The sequence below is a fragment of the Pseudophryne corroboree genome, chromosome 4 (assembly GCF_028390025.1).
Source record: "Pseudophryne corroboree isolate aPseCor3 chromosome 4, aPseCor3.hap2, whole genome shotgun sequence".
In the NCBI taxonomy this organism is placed as follows: Eukaryota; Metazoa; Chordata; class Amphibia; order Anura; family Myobatrachidae; genus Pseudophryne; species Pseudophryne corroboree.
In genome coordinates this window covers 348470088-348489919 of record NC_086447.1, presented here as the reverse complement: position 1 = coordinate 348489919, position 19832 = coordinate 348470088, and the positions used below count along the sequence as shown (strand labels likewise).

General features: G+C 44.4%; 1 protein-coding gene and 1 pseudogene across 2 annotated transcripts in view; both read left to right on the top strand.

The window, feature by feature from the left end:
• TPRG1 (tumor protein p63 regulated 1) overlaps nt 1–19832 on the top strand; it is a 287891-nt gene that overhangs the window by 21482 nt on the left and 246577 nt on the right. Inside the window, exon 2 of one of the 2 annotated variants that reach the window (XM_063916487.1) lies at nt 3078–3269. In XM_063916487.1, coding sequence (XP_063772557.1) covers nt 3087–3269 — 183 coding nt within the window. In that variant the 5' untranslated portion in view covers nt 3078–3086. Of the gene's footprint in view, nt 1–3058; nt 3270–19832 lie in introns of both variants that reach the window. The other variant, XM_063916486.1, reaches the window with a different exon arrangement.
• LOC134911999 (5S ribosomal RNA) lies at nt 19594–19711 on the top strand (annotated as a pseudogene).

Below are 19832 nucleotides of genomic sequence, written 5' to 3'. Positions count from 1 at the left end.
AGAAAATCTGACTCGCTGTTTATCCTGTATGCACCCAACAAGCTGGGTGCTCCTGCTTCTAAGCAGTCTATTGCTCGCTGGATTTGTAGTACAATTCAGCTTGCACATTCTGTGGCAGGCCTGCCACAGCCAAAATCTGTGAATGCCCATTCCACAAGGAAGGTGGGCTCATCTTGGGCGGCTGCCCGAGGGGTCTCGGATTTACAACTTTACCGAGCAGCTACTTGGTCAGGGGCAAACACGTTTGCAAAATTCTACAAATTTGATACCCTGGTTGAGGAGGACCTGGAGTTCTCTCATTCGGTGCTGCAGAGTCATCCGCACTCTCCCGCCCGTTTGGGAGCTTTGGTATAATCCCCATGGTCCTTACGGAGTTCCCAGCATCCACTAGGACGTCAGAGAAAATAAGAATTTACTCACCGGTAATTCTATTTCTCGTAGTCCGTAGTGGATGCTGGGCGCCCATCCCAAGTGCGGATTGTCTGCAATACTTGTAAATAGTTATTGTTAACTAAAGGGTTATTGTTGAGCCATCTGTTGAGAGGCTCAGTTGTTTTCATACTGTAAAACTGGATATAGTATCACGAGTTGTACGGTGTGATTGGTGTGGCTGGTAAGAGTCTTACCCGGGATTCTAAATCCTTCCTTATTATGTCAGCTCGTCCGGGCACAGTGTCCTAACTGAGGCTTGGAGGAGGGTCAAAGTGGGAGGAGCCAGTGCACACCAGGTAGTCATAAATCTTTCTAGAGTGCCCAGCCTCCTTCGGAGCCCGCTATTCCCCATGGTCCTTACGGAGTTCCCAGCATCCACTACGGACTACGAGAAATAGAATTACCGGTGAGTAAATTCTTATTTTTAAACTTACCGGTAAATCTTTTTCTCCTAGTCCGTAGAGGATGCTGGGCGCCCGTCCCAGTGCGGACTATCTTCTGCAAGACTTGTATATAGATTTTGCTTGCATAAGGGTTATGTTACAGTTTTGATCAGTCTCGGGCTGATGCTGTTTTGTTTCATACTGTTAACTGGTTCGTATATTCCATGTTATACGGTGTGGATGGTGTGGGCTGGTATGAATCTTGCCCTTAGATTAACAAAAATCCTTTCCTCGTACTGTCCGTCTCCTCTGGGCACAGTTTCTCTAACTGAGGTCTGGAGGAGGGGCATAGAGGGAGGAGCCAGTGCATACCCATTCTAAAGTTCTTTATAGTGCCCATGTCTCCTGCGGAGCCCGTCTATACCCCATGGTCCTTACGGAGTCTCCAGCATCCTCTACGGACTAGGAGAAAAAGATTTACCGGTAGGTTTAAAATCTTATTTTTGCTTTTGTAGCATGTGAACCATACTGTAGTTGTGATCACTACGCTGTGCTGTGCTGTACTGTACTGCATCATATGACACATGAGTCCTGTTATTAAGAAATAATATAAAAAGGGGTTTAAATCACCAACTATTTCAATGTATTGGTTTGTTCTGTACATACCATCCTGCAAGGTTTCTAAATGCATTACTTTATTTTCTTGCTTTTCTGTTTATGATAAGTATTATATGAGTATGAGTATCTATCTATATTGTGGTATAGTAAAATGAATAGTATAGTATGCTGTTGCATTCTTCTACCACTGATTACATGCCTTACTTCCCCTTAGGGGGGGTAATTCCAAGTTGATCGCAGCAGGAACATTTTTAGCAGTTGGCCAAAACCATGTGCACTGCAGGGGGGGGGGGGGCAGATATAACATTTGCAGAGAGAGTTAGATTTGGGTGGGTTATTTTGTTTCTGTGCAGGGTAAATACTGGCTGCTTTATTTTTACACTGCAATTTAGATTGCAGATTGAACTCACCACACCCAAATCTATCTCTCTCTGCACATGTTATATCTGCCTCCCCTGCAGTGCACATGGTTTTGCCCAACTGCTAAAAATTTTCCTGCTGCGATAAACTTGGAATTACCCCCTGTGTTCCTTTTAGGCTGTTTCAGCAGGGTGCTGCACCCTGCCCATTTTTGAAATGTGAAAAAGCACCCTGCCCTTTTTCAGTGCACCCTGCAGGATCATAAATTGCCCCCTTGTATACAGAATGCAACAGTCAGAGTGCATGTTACAATGTTGTCCTGTACTCCTTGCCTACCTCTGAAATTGGAACACAATTTCTGTCCTTAGCCAACTGGATCGCAGAGGAGGCACTGTAAATAACACAGCACTCTGATAAAGAGGGAAAGAACAGGGTAAGCAGTGAGCATGTACTGCTTACAGTATTTCCCTAGTAGAACAGATTTATTTTTTTCCTATATATTTTAACCCATTTTTTAACTTTTCTGTTTTATAACACATATGGATTATAACTACTTCAGCACTGGAAAAGACATTTATAATTATCTACTCATGTATATGCTACAGCCGATCTTTCAAGAAGACTGGACATATACAGTATGTTTCTCAGTACAGATGTTAGGTGTCTTATATGTATGCATGGGTATATGATTTACTAAGGGCAAACTGTATGTACAAAAACTATAAAACATATGTGTTATGCTTTGTGCGCAAAGCATCACATCAAAAATGTGCCCTTCAAAATAAAAATGTGCCCTCTTCAATGCTCAGCACCCTGCCCTAAAAAAATCCTAGAGTGAACACTATCCCCTTAATATGTGTTTGAGTGGGATCACTATGGTATCCCAGCAGTCAGGAGACCGACACCGGAATCCCGGCAGCGAGCGCAGTGTGTCCCTTCGCGGGCTCACTACGCTCGCCACGCATCGGGCCCTGTGGTGAGCTTCGGCCGCCACACTATTATATTTCCCCTTGGGTGGTGGCGTGTACCACCACCCAAAGGTGAATTCCGGGCTTATGTCGGTATTCCGAATTCCGGCATTTTGTGGTGTGTCAGCATTCTGACGTCTGTATCCTGACCGACGGGATCCCGACAGCCGGGATGTTAACAGCATAGTGTTTGAGTAATAAGCAACGTAAGTGACGCAGCCACCAGTTTTACTGTATATATTACATCATTGAATAAAACACATTGGGTTTCATTTTGTGTATACTTTCTTCTTACAGGTCATTTGTCATATTTTAGGTTTCCATCATGGCACAGTCTGGTTCAGGGGGGGACTTCCGTCCAGTGGAGCTGGGTGCACACAATCCTTCGCATTCCGAAGTTGACCAGGGTGCAGGGGAGAAACGAGCACAGCAGGAAAAGGGGCAGCCCCAGAATTCTGAATCTTCTTCTAACCCACAATATCTCCTGCGGAAGTTCTTTGTTGCCAGGGTAAAACCAATCTACCGGCAGTACCACCTATTTATATACAGTACTTTGCTTTCAGTGTTATGAATGTGATAGTATATGTAAGCTATGCTGATTTTTGTTTATCAGTAACTAATCAAACATGTTTTTGGAAAGACATTATGTATCAGCATTAGTACATTTCTAATTATGCCTGGGTTATCTCTTGTTACACAGCAAGCATTAAAACAATAGATAGAAAGAACAGTCATATTCTCATTAAAGGTATGGTAATGATTATTCACATGATAAGGTTGCATGTTCTGTGCTATAGGTTTGCAGCAGGTTGTGTATACTCATTATGCTTATACTATCAGTGCATATGCCTTTTTATGGTGGAGGGCTGGAGGAGGATAACTCTTGATGTGTTCCATTGATTTATCATGGAAGAAGCAGTACACTGCTTGTATTGTAGGTGAACTGGGTGTTAGTCACAAGACCTTTCTCTATATCCAGTGTACGTCTTTCATGCCTTTGTAAGAGACACACAGATGACAAACAGCTTTTGTCAGGACATCATTAGCTACAGACATTGTGGGGTCTGCACTGCAGAAATATGGCGAGATGTACCAAATCAAAAATGTTTTAAATTGTACTAAGCCCTGGCCGCCAGGGCTCCGACGTGGAGGGTAACGCCAGCTTTTCCTGACATTACCCTATAAAAGCATATGGGCTTCTTTCCATGTCTTGCTGTATGAGGATCATAGGTATGCTGGGAGGGATCCGTTCGGATCCCTCCCAGCATACCTTGCGCCGCCGCGTTCCTCTGCGCATGCACAGACGGACTCCTGGTGCCGATACTCGGAAGCCCAGGGATAGAGACTTATCGCGAAGGACAGCTCTGATCGCAAGAGCTGTCCTTCACAACACTAATCGCATATGTTATTACATATGTGATTAGTGTCGGCACGATGTGTGGTGGAATGTACCACAATATGTTGGTACATCCTGGCCAGTATCAAGATTGGTTAGACTGACTGACACCCTATGTTCCTAAGGAAGTGTAAAAAGCACAGCTTTTCTGTACTAATTACCATGTGATTGTTAGCACAATACCATTCACAGTTTGTTAATGAATGAAGAGGTAAATTACATAAAAGGGTATATTCACTAACCAGCACATTGTCAAAGCTGCCAATCATCTGTGGCTTTGACAGATTTTAAATGGCAATAGAAATAAATACTACACAAGTCTGATTTCTACCGCTCAAAGCTAACGATGACTGGTGACACCGAAGACCAGTTTGTTGTAAATATACCCCAAAGTCAGTTGATGAGCATGAATATTAACTTCTATTGATCTAAAGACCCTTCAAACCCATTATTACTTTGTATATGATTCGGGTATTTTGATTTTTATTATTCCTTTTTATATAGTGCCAATATAATGCAGTGTTGAATAGAGAATGTTTATACTGTACAACAAGATCAGTCCTTGCCACATTGTGACTTGCAATTGCTCATTTCAGTCGGCCAGTGTAGTCAGAAAGCAATTGGCCTTGCTCTGTAGAATATTTATTTTCTATTAGATTCTTCATGTAGAATCATAATCATATGCTTTGTAGATATACCACAAATTTGGATTTACTTTGCTAACGCTTTCGGTTAACCACTTTCCTGCCATATTTTCATAATTTGGGACCACACCAGCTAGTGCATTGTCTGATCTGGTCGCAAAAAAAGCGACAAGTCAGTTACATAGCGTGGGCAGCTGCCGGAAGGTAATCTTCCTGCAGCCATCACTCACAGAGGGACCTCCCGGCCCCTCTGTTGAGGAATCTTCTATTATATTAATATCAGGGGTGCCAATTATTGAAAATGGGTCTCTTCAATAATAATATGTGTATATTTTATAATATATGTTTATCATATATATCTGCAAATATATTATGTCAAGCTTACCAACTAGGTGGCTGATATATATACGCAGTTGTCATACATATGAACTATAAAATTATGAAATTATGATTCCAAAGTGAGTTCTAACAAGGAATTACAGCTCTGACCATACTGATTGGTTTATTTTCAGGCAAATTAAATTATACAGAATAAGATATACACAGTAGTGATATATATATATATATATATATATATATATATATATATATATATATATATATATATATATATATATATATATATATACTAATTATATTTATGCTTCCTTAATTATATAACATAAAACAACATGAAACAATTTAACAAACTTAGACAATTAATAACATAAATTGTATACTTGCAAGTACATAGTTACCATTCTAGGATCATTCCTTCAGTGTGAACATCTCTCCTTCCTCCTCCGGCACTCAGCTCCACATCTAACTTCCACCCCAATTAACTTACTGACTGAACTCATGTACATTTATACAATTTCAAACTGGCCTATTCCTATTGGTTCCCTTGTAACTGATAACTGCCAGATTCCAAAGTGTCATAAAACATGTCCAATTGTTCTGCCTCAAGGTGACGAGTAGAGGATGTATTCTGGAGTCATAAGAAGGATACCCACGGAGCGATCCCAGCCTGAAATCTAAGCAATCTGACTAGATTGCTTAGATTTTAAGCATGATCTCGCTGTGTCTACCCCCCACAGCGATAGCGATGCGCAGCTCTGTGCATCGCTATCGCTGGTGCTAGATTGGACTGCATGCAGGCTCAATCTAACAGGTCGCTCAATTCACCCGCTGGGTGAAATGAGCGGCTCCCGTCCCCCCCGCACGCTCAGCACACATCGCGCTGTGCTGAGTGGGGGGAGAGAGGTGTGCTGAGCGGTTCGCTCTGCACTCATCTCTCCCCACATCTGCCCGCCCGTGAATACCTCTCAATAGAGTCTGATATTTCTTGATGAAAGGTTTTCCTTTTGATTATTTGGAGTGTAAATACATTTGTTTACCACAGGTGTTAGCATGAACAATTGGGACTTTGTAATTCAATTTATGTTGTGTTGTAATTGTCTCTGGTCTGCAGTATAACAAAACAAAGGCCAGATACTATCCATTTACTAAGGATATGCAGATTTCTGACACAGCCCTGCACATACCAGTATCTGTGTGCATTTTACTATAAGTTGCATTTAACTTATACATGTACAAACCTAACGTATCTATTTCTTACTATATATATATATATATATATATATATATATATATATATATATATATATATATATATATATATAGACCTATACTATTCACTATGGTTAAATCACCTTTTATAATGAATTATATTTTAATTCATACAATATCCATTACCCTAATAATATATTAAGTGCGAACAATTATCTATACGGCAACACCTCTGCCTCACTACACACTCCCCCTGTGTCTGCCAGGCTGCCGATCACTGCGCTGATCCCACCTGGCGGCTGCACAGAGGAGCAGCTGCCCATTAAACATAAATTCCCCCCCTCCCCCCCTGTGTGTACCTGGAGGCTGCTCAGATTAGCAGCTGCTGGAGAAATCAAAGTCGCTATGGCCACAATGTTTTCTAATGTTCCGATGGTGGCGATATGATGTATGTACATATATTTAAAAAAATATATATATTTTTTTTAAATAAAATCATGATGGATAAGTTTAAATATATGTTCTTCATCAATTTTACTTGTGAATAAAACCCTGACAATTTCTGAGTGGCTTTTGGAACAAAACAAAAAAAAAGTTAAATGGTTTAAAGGCGATTTCACTACTTGAAAATTAGCAGCTGAACCTTTGTTCCTGCAGCCTGCCCCAATTTTCTTGCACTGCTATAGGCATTATGATGGTGGTGGTCACTTAAAGACCTTACACATTTAACGATCCGCTGCTGAGCTGCCCTACGGCGGATACGGCCGACGGGCGTCCCGGCGGCGGGGGAGTGAAGTTTCTTCACTCCCCTCGTCACATGGCTCCATATAAGTGCAGGCAAATATGGACGAGATCGTCCATATTGGCCTGCATGCACAGCCGACGGGGCACCAGCGATGAACGAGCACGGGGCCGCGCATCGTTCATCGCTGGTGCCTCCACACTCAAAGATATGAACGGTATCTCGTCCATTAATGAACGAGATCGTTCATATCTTTGAGTGATATCGCCCAGTGTGTAGGGCCTATTAGAGAAGCAGAGTGGATTGTGCCTGCTCCTCTGTTCCTATGATAGCACCAGGAGCGGAACTGCCGGAGACAACGGAGTCAGTTGCCGTGGGGCTCCTGGCACTAAGGGGGGCACGGCACCTGCTCCGTTGTCCCCCGTTCCGTCTCCAGTACACATTGATTTCTGTAGTGCAGCAGGAGCTGCTAGATGAGCCGGCGAGCGAGTGCAGCGCCTATCCGCATCAGCGGCGCTCGCTCCTCCTCTCTGTGCTCCCTGCTGCTTTGCTCTGGTCACGGATGTCACGTGATATCCGATCGCGACCCAGAGCCGCTGCCCAGGACACGGAGCAGCTGCTAGAACACAGTACACAGTCCTCCTGACTGTTTACCGCCGGGACAGACTCCTGGAAACGCTATACAGTACTACACTGTAAGTGCAATTCCTATTGGGAGAGGGGACATGTGAGGGGGAAAACACCAAAACAATTTTTTTTATTTATATAAACTATATAGTATATATATATTTATCCAAGAATGCAGCCCTCCAAATAAGACAGTTACAGTGCCAGTGTCTTATATGGAGTGCTGCATTCTTGGATGACTGGTAATTATTTTGCTATATGTGGGCGCCCAACTAGTTTATTCCACTACAGACGAGCCGGGCATCAGAGTTATTGATTTATTTATATATATATATATATTATTTATTGGTGGGGTGGGGTGGGGGTGCGCCGAACTATAATTTGCCTCCGGGCGTCGGGGATGAACTTACGCCACTGGATAGCACAAATGACTGGATATTGGAGGCATTGGAGCAATCCGTAGATGTAATTGGGCAGCTATGGAGCAAGATAACAGATGAAGCCACTGTATATGTAAATGTACAGAAGGCGAGCTGGCTGGGTAAACTTGGTATGTGCAATGCGTAGAGCCTATTTGAAATGTACTGTAAATCAGCCTGAACCTTTTTTTTAAGATGCGGGAAAGGATTTTTTATGTAAAGATTGCAAGAATCTAACCTAAAACATTCCTGAGACGCATCCTGTTGGTCCTCATAAGTGACCACAACACTATGGGGATGAAACTGACAGTGTACCACCACTACTTTGTTAAAGCTCCTTCATTAACATTGTGTTCATGTTAAAGTCCACAAGCCGTGCTGTACCTAGACAGGACATCATATAAAGAGTGTGTGTGTGGGTTCGATATTTTGGATTGACATTCTATCCTATCAGTAACTCTAACCGTAACGTTGACATTATCAACAGTTCATATGTTGACATTCTGTCCATGCCAGCATTTTCCAGGTGCTGACATTTTAACAGCATAACTGTCGACATGATGTCGATACACTGTCTACACATGTTTTATGTAGTTTAGGCTTGTGATGGGGTTATATTCTAATCACAGACAGCAGTATGTATGGGCGCAGAGCAAAAGCTCGTTCAGAAGTGCAGTATTCATACTTACCTACTTTGCTGCCTCCTCCTCCGGGAGGAGGCAGCGTTGTAGGTGAATGGGGGCGTGGCCGGCAGCAGGACGGGTGGTTCGGGGGCGTGGCCGGCATCAGGATGGGCGGTCCGGGGGCGTTGCATCAGGGTCGCGTCATCGTGACTCCACCCCCCCACTGTGCTGTGCCGAGAAACGAGGCGCTGCATAGCGGGGGGCGGAGCTACGATGACGCAATTCAGCACGAATCGCGTCATCGGACCCCCTCGGCCCGCCTACTTGTTCACTGCTCCGGGCGGCCGAGGGGGAAAGCGGGAGGCTTGCCCACCTTTCCAGGGGGCCGGGAGGGTCATCCGATTTTCCGGAGCCTCCCGGCCATTCCTGGAGGGTAGGCAAGTATGATTAGAACATGTTTGCATTGTGATGGCTCAGTGTTTACAGCTACATCTTTACATTTCCACTTGCATTGTGTTCTAAACAGAATGTACATTGAGGGAAACGTCAGCTAAAATACTGCAGGCATCTGTTTTTGTGCTCTGTCGGTTGTTGCTGTAGGATTAATTGATGATTAGACCTGCAGCAATTTTTATGTGGTTTCCCTCTCTACGTCCTGTTCTGAATGATCAGCTGGGAAAGTTAAGAAAGCACTTAACAGAGCCATTAGTATTAACATTATTATTGTTATTATTATTATTCCTCTTTATTCATATAGTGACAACATTTTACAAAGCACTGTAAGCAGGGGTTAAAGTGAGCTGGACCGGGGCGGAACTGTGTTCCGTCAGTTCCACTTAGAGATGGAACGCAGTTCCGCCTCCTCCGGCTCACATAACCCGATGTGTCCCAGCGCCACACAGGGAGATGACAGGCGCCCGCTGAGATTGTGTTACTAGCGGGCGCCCGTCTCCCTTTCTACACTGAAAGCCGGAGGCAGGATCTCAGTACTGTGCGGCGTACGCTATGGGAGAGACGTCAGTCATGACGTCTCATAGTGCTGAGGAGCGGACGCCAAGAGAGGACTGCAGCAGTCTGGGAGCGGGGCTCTGTGAGTATGGTGTGTTTTTTGTTTTCTTCCTTAGTGCAGCTGCGCATCTACTGGGGGGACATTACTACTGAGGGGGCAAACTACGGGGGGACATTACTACTGGGGGGGCATCTACAAGGGGCATTACTCCTGGGGGGGCATCTACTGGGGGCATTACTACTGGGGGGTCATCTATTGGGGGCAAACTCCTGAGGGGCATTACTACTGGGGTCAAACTACTGGGGGACATTATTACTGGGGGGCTAAACTACATGGGGCAAACTACACGAGGGCTAAACTACTGAGGGCATTACCACTGGGAAGATAAATTAAAGGGGGGGTAATCTACTGGGGTCATAACTGCAGGGGCATTACCACTGGGGGCATAACTACTAGGGCTAAACTACAGGGGACATTACTACAGGCAACATTACTACTGGGGGCAATACTACACACTGGCATTACCATTAAGGGCATTACTACTGGGGGCCCTACTAATGAAGGCATTGTAAAGGGGGCACTTCATAAGGGGCATCACTCCTAGGGACATAAGGGGCACTACTATTGCGGGCATTGCATAAGGGGCACCACTACTATGGGGTCTATATAAGGGGCACTACCACTGTGGGCACTACCAGTACAGTGGACAGTGCATAATGAGCACTACTACTGTGGGCATTGTATAAGAAGCACTGCTATGGTGGGCATTGTGTATTACGTGGTGCTACTACTGTGGGCATTATTACTATTGTGTGACCACGCCCCTTTCTTTTGGAGACCATGCACCTTTTTGCACTGCGCGCCGTAGGCACGCGCAATACCTTTTGTTACTTGGGTGCCATGGGGAGTGGGGGTGAGTTCCACCACCTCTCTAGGACCACTTTAAGCACTGACTGTAAGGATGATGTTTGTTCATTCTTCTCAGTCAGTTACTGCCTCAGTGATTCTTACTATATAAGTCATCTATCACAAAAATACACAGTCACAAGGATTATTTTAGTTAGAAGCCAATTAACTTTCTCATGGTATTGATTGCGGGAGGAAATGTGTGTATATGGGGAGAGGATAAACACTCCAGGCAGATATCACCCTTGTTAGGTTCAAACCAAAATCTTAAACCTGTTTGAAATTGCATTGGTTTGGTGGTCGCAGACATGCGTACAGTGCAGTCCTCAATCATCCGCAGTGTGTAGCTTGAAAATTAGTGATTTGCTTTTGAGGATCACTGTTCATGTTCACAATAAAGTGAGTACTTTTACATTTATAACACTAGATACATTTTTATTATGATTATCCTTTATTTATATGGTGCCACAAGGGTTCGACAGCACCTCACAAAGACAGTGACATAGGGGTCTATTCATGAAGCAGTGAAAAGAGTGGAGAAGTGAGCCTGTGGAGAAGTTGCCCATGGCAAACAATCAGCTGCACCGTACAATTGAATAGTATGCAAAATATAATTGTTACTTCAATGCTGATTGGTTGCTATGGGCAATTTCTCAACTGGCTCACTTCTCCACACTTTTCACTGCTTCATGAATAGACCTCTTAAAGTACAAGACAATGTAGGACATTTTCAGCAGACATGACACTCAAATAAGCATAACGGTGGCAGAAACCGTGGGTTAAGTGCCGTTGTAGGGAGCATGGAGAAGATGATAGTCTAAGTAAGAGAAGGAAAAGAGCGTGAGGGGAGAGGGCCCTGCTCATGAGAGCTTATATTCTAATGGAGAGAGTCAGACAGACAAGGGTAGCCAGAGACCATGGAACAGAGGATGAGAGCCGACTGGGTTTCAAATAGGCTTTAGAGCCTATTTGAAGTTATGTAGAGAGTCTGATGGGAGAGGTAGAGAATTCCAGAGATAGGGAGCAACACGTGCAAAACCATGGAGGCAGGAATGGAAGGATGAAATCAGTAGGCAGGAGCTGCGGCGTGCATTTGTGGAGCAAAGAGGACGAGCGGGAGTGTAAAGGGAGATAAGATCAGAGATGTAAATGGAAGAGGAATGGGTGAGGGCCTTATAAGTGAGTGTGAGAATCTTGAATTGGATTTGGAAGGGGAGCCATTGTAGGACTTGTAAGAGAGGGGAGGTGGACGTAATTTGTTTGGTGAGGAAGATGAACCGGGCGGCAGCAGCATTGAGGATAGATTGGAGTGAAGAGAGGCAGTTGTCTGGGAGGCTGGATAGGAGGAGATTACAGTAGTCCAGTCTGGAGATGACCAGTGAGTGGATGATGAATTTAGTAGCGTGCAGGGTGAGAAAGGGTCTGACACTGGAAATATTTTTGAGATGAAAGCGGCAGGACTGCCAGAGGTACTGAATGTGTGGTTTAAAGGAGAGGGAGGAGTCAAGAAACAGCAAATAACTGTGCACCTGGGTAGCAGCATGTTTCAGTGCAGGTGGGGCAGATATAAAATGTGCAGAGAGATTTAGATTTGAGAAGGGCATTTCCAAACTTATCTAAATTGCAGTATAAATGTAAAGCTGTCCTTCATTTGTGGGTTACATGCAAGAACAGCCAGTATTTACTCTGTATGCAAAAAAAAAAATGTATGCGTCTGCACCCCTTTCATTGCAGCATGGTTTGTACAGGTGTACAGTTACTTGCTCTTTGTTACTTAGGGGTCTATTTACTAAGCCTTGGACAGAGATAAAGTACCAGCCAATCGGCTCCTAACGGTCATTTTTTTCAAACACAGCCTGTGACATAACAGTTAGGAGACGATTGGCTGGTACTTTATGCCCAGAGACTTCCAAGGCTTAGTAAATAGACCCCTTTATTCCCAAATCAGAATCAGGCCCTGAGTGCTAAGCACAGTAGAAGCAGGCTGCAGGTAGGGTTGCCACCTCTCCCTGATTTCCTGGATTATCCAAGATTTGGTGGCAACCCTCCAGGAGGCTTTTCCTCTCTCCCGGATTCCGGGATTCTCCCGGAATAAGGGGACTCGGCCTCCACCAGCCCACAAACCAGTGGGACTGCTGGGGGCGGCGCGCACATAAGGGGCGCAGACGACCGTGACATGACACATGAGTGAATGGAAGCAGGGGAGGGCCGAGGGAGACGTTGAGACGAGCAGCAGCAGAGCGGACTGGCGGTGGACGGTGACTCAGAGAGAGCTGTGAGCTGGAATTAGCTTCTGGTTGCTGGGGCTGGTAGTGTGGGGGAGAGTGAGAGCAGACTAGCAGCCAGCCAGCAGTGACAGCAGGGCAAGGGAGTTGGATCCTCCTTGACTAGCCAATACACTCTCGTGTTGGATTGTCTGGTCCCAGTGGGGCTGTGGATTGCAGCATCAGTTGCAGTGGGGACTCTTGGGTAAGCACAGTACACTGAATTACTGGTATTATGTTACCTTGCTAGGATGTTACGCCATTATGTCCTGTGTTTCCTGGTGACGTCATTATTATTATTTTTTATGATCTGAAACTTCAATGCATTATATCTAGTTCTTCTTATTGCAGTTATTAGTGTATGTCAGTGGTTGCATAGGGCTGTTCTAGGGCATTGAGCTGTATCTATAGTCCTATTGTTACAGTGCCATGCATCATGCCCCAAATAATAGCATGTGTCCAGTACCATAGCAGGGACCGGTCACCTGTAGTGACCTGTAGTGTCACTGGCGGGCATGATGTACAGCTCTGTTGATGGTTTATTCATTGATGTTAAAATCCAATATCTGCTGCTCAGTGGGAGCCATTTAATTGTCACAGGGATCACATAATTTATTTACATGAACATTGCTTGGTTGTCTGGGGACAGGGGATTTGGAATTGGGTGGTGTGGTGGTGGGGGGGGTTGATCTCCAGGAATCGATGATGCATAAGGTGGCAACCCTAGCTGCAGGTGATGTTGGAACTGCATGCCATGAGGCTCCTACTGGGACTGGAACAGAATGCTGTGGCACTAATGGAGGCTGGTAAATGGAATAAGTGCAGAATGCTGTTAGGGGTGTCGTACGGTATGCCGGCGCTCGGGCTCCCGGCGCCCAGCATACCGGTGCCGGGAGCCCGACTGCTGTCTCCCTCCAGGGGGGTCGTGGACCCCCATGAGGGAGAATAGTTGTCGGTATGCCGGGTGTCAGGATTCCGGCGCCGGTATACTGTGCGCCGGGATCCCGACATTCGGCATACAGAAGACCACCCGCTGTTAGCAATGCTTAAGATTGGTATCTGGAACAAGCACAGAATGCTATTAGCAATACTGGAGACTGATGATTGGAACAGATGCAGAATGCAACCGGAACCAGTAGCCATGGTGCTGATCTCTAGGGAGATAAGTTGTTTTAGCAAAGAACATAGCGCAAGTCCAGGTTTAGTTAGGGTGTTGATAGGCTGGATGGAGCATGTGACTGGAACCTGGTTGGGAGGGGTTGGGTATGCCTAACCGCCGGTGAGCATACCTCCGCCGGTATCCCAGCAGCAGAATGCCGGCGGAAGGGTAGGCGAGCACAACAAGCCCCTTGTGGCCTCGCTGTCCTCGCCACGCTGCGTGCCTGGCGACATGTGGACGCCACAGGTTTTTTTCCCACTCTATGGGTGTTGTGGACACCCACGAGTGGTAATAGTCCCTGCCATTTGGCATGCCGACTGTCTGGACTCTCAGGGGGCAGGATGTAGGGGGAGGGGTTGTGACCGGCAGTCTCCTGACATAACTACATCCCGTTGGGAGAGCAGGTAATGGATGGCTGCACCCATGTTCCAAAATAGTGGGAACCTCTGGGAGTAAAATGCTTTCCGCTCATGCAGATGGGTAATAGCAGCCATAAGATGTCACAAGTGGCCTGGTGGCCAAGGGGTGACACCGCCGATGGCCCAAATGGCCATGGGGTGACCCCACCGGAACTGGTGACAGGGACTTGGAACCCAATGTGTGACAAATGTGTATGAGTAGTGACCAGTAATGGTAAGCTGGAAAAACTCACACTTGTAGAGAATGTCCTTTCTGGATATTTTTACCATACGTCCCACTATATAAATTGTGTAGCTTGGGGGTTGAGTAATCTAAAGCGGCGTCTCGCATGTATATATTTACCTGTAAGTGATGAGGTCTTTCAGAGCTGAACACTGCTCTTGATTTCCCTTGTAAGAGTGGGAATATGTGTTCTCAGCAATAGCAAGTATGGGGCCTTAGGAATAAGAGTCCAGGGATAGGGGGTAAGTAGGTATATGCTCACAGGGGTGTGGAACCCAGTATCATCTTCCTTTCAATATGTTCCCCTGCCTACTTTGGAGTTGGTCCCGTAGGAAGAAGTCCTTGATCTTATGCTGAGATGTCTCTGTCTCAGCAAAGTCTGTGTGCTGCTAATGTTGTTGCAGCACTCCCCAATTCCAAGTGTGCTGACCAGCTTCCTAGGAAGCGCTGTCCGATGGACTCATGTCTTCAACCTTGAACATGCTGTCATTAATGTTTTGTATATGTGTACAGTTCAATACAATGCCATTTATTCTGCATATTTGATGCCATTTTTATTAACCTGCAGGTTGTGCGGGATTTTGTACGAGTCTGCTTGTATTTTTAAAGCGCCAATCATTTACACGACAAAACTATGTTGGTTTTGCCATGTAAATGATTGCCGCTTTAAAAATATGGGCACACTCACACAAAGTCACACACAGTCTGCAACTTGCAGGCTATTAAATTTCACCTGTAATATGTATTTAATTTCAATGTTTTAAATGGAAAAATAAATACAATATAAGTGGTGTTTAGTTAATTTAACACTATGATGATTGCATTAGATCTATACCACATAGTATGAGGTTACTGTAGATATGAATTACTGCAAATAAAAGTGGAGTAAAATGCTACATAAAAAGATGGTTATGTGTATGAGTCAGATGCATATTAAGATACCTCCATCTCTGCAACAGTAGCCAATACGCCATGTTTTCACTAAGAAAAATCAGTAGCGTGCAGATTTGGTTTACATCCGAGCAACAAGTAGAGCTGTGGCCTAACAGTGCAATTAGTAAATGCTAAAGTCACAATACTCTTTTTCTCTGGCAGGGTCCACAGGTTATCCACAGGATAACAATGGGATATGATGGAGCGACAGCGGATTGGCACCAAACGATCACAAGCTTTCAGACCTCCCAGGATGCAACGGGCCTGTCCATATATCCCCGCCCACTGGCTCAGGCAAATCAATTTTTTGTTTGGTGCAACAGGATCCAGACCATGGTCACAGGGCTGCTGTTCTAGGGCAGCCCTAAGCTTTCTTATTTTATTTTTATAGTCTTACTATGTTTTTGAGCGATCTTTCTTAACAGCGTCTTACACGCATATTGGAAAGAGTCGCTCCAACAACTCTCCGCCGGATCGCAATAACGCTTACCCATGTGTACAGTGCTGTCTCGGCGGGCGTCTGTGTCGGATATACTAGCAGGTCCAGCATACGTGACCAGGCTGTGGCCGGAGCACGGGGAGAAGGTAAGGCATCGGTTCCCCGTAGTCTGGGAAACGGACACAGCTGCACTGTATTGGAAGGAGACTACCAAACAGTAGCTCACGCGCCGCCACCACGGATGCTCCAGTGCTAGGCCTTAGGGATCATAAGGCACCAGGAATAGTATGAGGCTGCGATCCCTAGGGTTGATGCCAGCGGTGGGGAGTTAGACGCTCTCCTGGTCGCCCCTCCCCCCAGTTCATGACCAGTTTCCGCGAGTCTCCCGCCATGAACTATTGCCTCACTTCCGTCTCAGACGCTACCACGAGGGGTCTCGGTCGCAGCATAGGCCGCTGCGTCTGTGTTCACTAAGTGCTACCGCGAGGAGACCCGGTCGCAATACAGGTGTCTGTATGGCCGGTGCGTCTGTATGCACAGTGCGTCTGTGTTCACTTAAAGTTCCCAGAGCGGTGGTGTACACTAGTAGCATCTGGATCCACTCAGCGTTTGCTAACGTATTGATCGATCTTGGAAGAGAGGTGAGTCTCCCTGTATCCCACTCTACCGAATAACGGGTTATACAACATTAAATTTCTATCTACTTTTGTCAGTATTAATAGTTAAGTTTAAGTGCCTATTGCATATGAGTTTGTGTACATTACTGTGGTTTTCTTTGCAATGCGTCTGAATACATTAAGATCTGTATAAAACAGAATTCAGTAATATGTACTCCTACATACTTTAAAATATGTTTGTAGTTGATTATGTGCTCATATGACTAATATATAACGTGACTGCTAGTGTGATTGCTGACTTTAATATATGTTTACCGAAAAAGAAGAAAAAGAGACTCTCGTTTTTTGGGGGGCACTCATTGAAAGATATTACATAAAATATAACTTTTATTGATTATCATTACATTTTTTTTGCCACAAACCAAGACTAGGACATGAACATGTACACATAAATACCAAAATTCACAAAAAAACACGCCTAAATTTACGCGTGGTATGAACACACCGTGGGGAGATACACGTGACCTGGTCAGGGTCAATATTATTGATCCTGACAATAGTTCCTGCAATAAGCATTGACAGTCCCCTAACAAGAGGAGACAAATTGTAGGATGATATAGTCGGCTGAAACAAGAAGCGGTAGCCCTATAGATAGATTTACCATAAATTTCAGCCTGTTGTAATGGATGCTACTGGCGTAGAATATAAGTAACAATAACAGTGTTGATTAGTATGTGTCCAAACTTCATAGCACATACAATCTCCCCATTGATTGCATATCATATGTTCCCTTAGAGAGGTAGTAGCGAAATATTCTAATAATTATTCTAGGATATAAATCTCCATAATATGAGTAAAATCTGATCCTGTAATTGTCTTAGTGCAAATACTATTGATTTTCTCAGTACAGTGTACCGGTAAGCCTATTATTAGTAGAATTGGTAATTTCTTGGTAAAAAATGTCCACTATATATAACACCCTGATCCGCGTCAGGAAGTTTGGACACATACTAATCAACACTGTTATTGTTACTTATATTCTACGCCAGTAGCATCCATTACAACAGGCTGAAATTTATGGTAAATCTATCTATAGGGCTACCGCTTCTTGTTTCAGCCGACTATATCATCCTACAATTTGTCTCCTCTTGTTAGGGGACTGTCAATGCTTATTATTGCAGGAACTATTGTCAGGATCAATAACATTGACCCTGACCAGGTCACGTGTATCTCCCCACGGTGTGTTCATACCACGCGTAAATTTAGGCGTGTTTTTTTTTGTTGTTTTTTGTTTTTTGGTGAATTCTGGTATTTATGTGTACATGTTCATGTCCTAGTCTTGGTTTGTGGCAACATTTTTTTAATGATAATCAATAAAAGTTATATTTTATGTAATATCTTTCAATGAGTGCCCCCCAAAAAACGAGAGTCTCTTTTTCTTATTTTTTGGTACACTATTGCTTACTCTCAGGGGTGCACCTCCACATGAGTTATTGTTATAGTACCCTTCAGTGAAGGACGTAATTTCAAACTATTGTGGTTTTTCCAATTCATTCAGTGGTATATTATATCTCACCACCAGTGCTCAAGTTTCCCCCATCCCTTTCCTCCACCCATATTAAAATTTAATATATGTTTGTCAGTTGGTCTTCTGATCCTCAATGCTGGTGCATGGGTAGGGGTCAGATTGATATCACTTCAGAACTATAAAGTGGTTACAGTCACAAATTGTGTAGTACACTGTGAAAGTGCTGATTATTTATCATGTCTAAGAGCGGCAAAGGGGACGAGAGTATACTTAAAGTAACACCAACACTCATATCATGTTGTCTTGCAATAACTGTATTATTCTCTCTGATCTGGTACAGGATGGTTCATGTGTAAAATGGTTGGCTTGTCAGCATAATAGATAAATCCCCTTTGGGGCGATGTTTGCACAGACCTTGTCCAGTATAGCTGAAAGGTTAAATCCTACAGCTTCGATACCAGGAATAGGGTTCATTATTAACCCATACAGGCAGCTCTCTACCTACGGTATCCCCAACAGCTTCTCTAATAAAACAAGCTGAGAAACCGAGTGTAAATAAATCATCAACTGCACAGGCTACATAGGATGATTCATCAGATGATGAAACCTCTATATACTCTTCTTTGGCATACAACAGGTAAATATAGCTGAGTTAATGAGCGCAGTAAAGGCTTTTCTGTCCTTAGAGGATTCAGCAGAGCCTGTGTTAAAAATAAGGTACCTATGTTTAAACATCCCAAAAAAATAGGGCCTCCTCATGGGGGACCCTAGCAGCTGATGAAAATCAGGAAAAATGTTTGGGCTATACCCAATAAAGAACACAGGTTCGCAGTAAATGGGATTCAAATATCCTTTTCCAGCTGAGGACTGTTTAAAAATGGGAAATGCCTCCTATAGATCTAGTCATATCATTTGATAGTGCGAAAATATATATGGCCTTTGCCGTCAACGTCAATAGAGGGATGGGTTTATGAAAACCCTATGGGGGGTAATTCCAAGTTGATCGCAGAAGGATTTTTGTTAGCAGTTGGGCAAAACCATGTGCACTGCAGGAGGGGCAGATATAACATGTCCAGAGAGAGTTAGATTTGGGTGGGGTGTGTTCAATCTGCAATCTAATTTGCAGTGTAAAAATAAAGCAGCCAGTATTTACCCTGCACAGAAATAAAACAACCCACCCAAATCTAACTCTTTTTGCACATGTTATATCTGCCTCCCCTGCAGTGCACATGGTTTTGCCCAACTGCTAACAAAAATCCTGCTGCGGTCAACTTGGAATTACCCCCATTGTCTCTGTCTGGGGCAGTCATAAGGCCAGCCATGACTTCACCTTGCAATCTACAGCACACCACACTGGATGGGCCCAATCTCACTAGATCTTGGAAGCTAAGCAGTGTTGGGCCTGGTTAGTTCTTGGATGGGAGACCATCTTGGAATATCAGGTGCTGTAGGTACAGTGGGCTGAGGTATTGGAAGACAGGTTTCAGCACCTGCAAGGGAGCAACAATCCCATATAAATCATATGGACACTAATGTTCTAGGGCATCAGCATTAACAATAGTTGCTCACAGAACA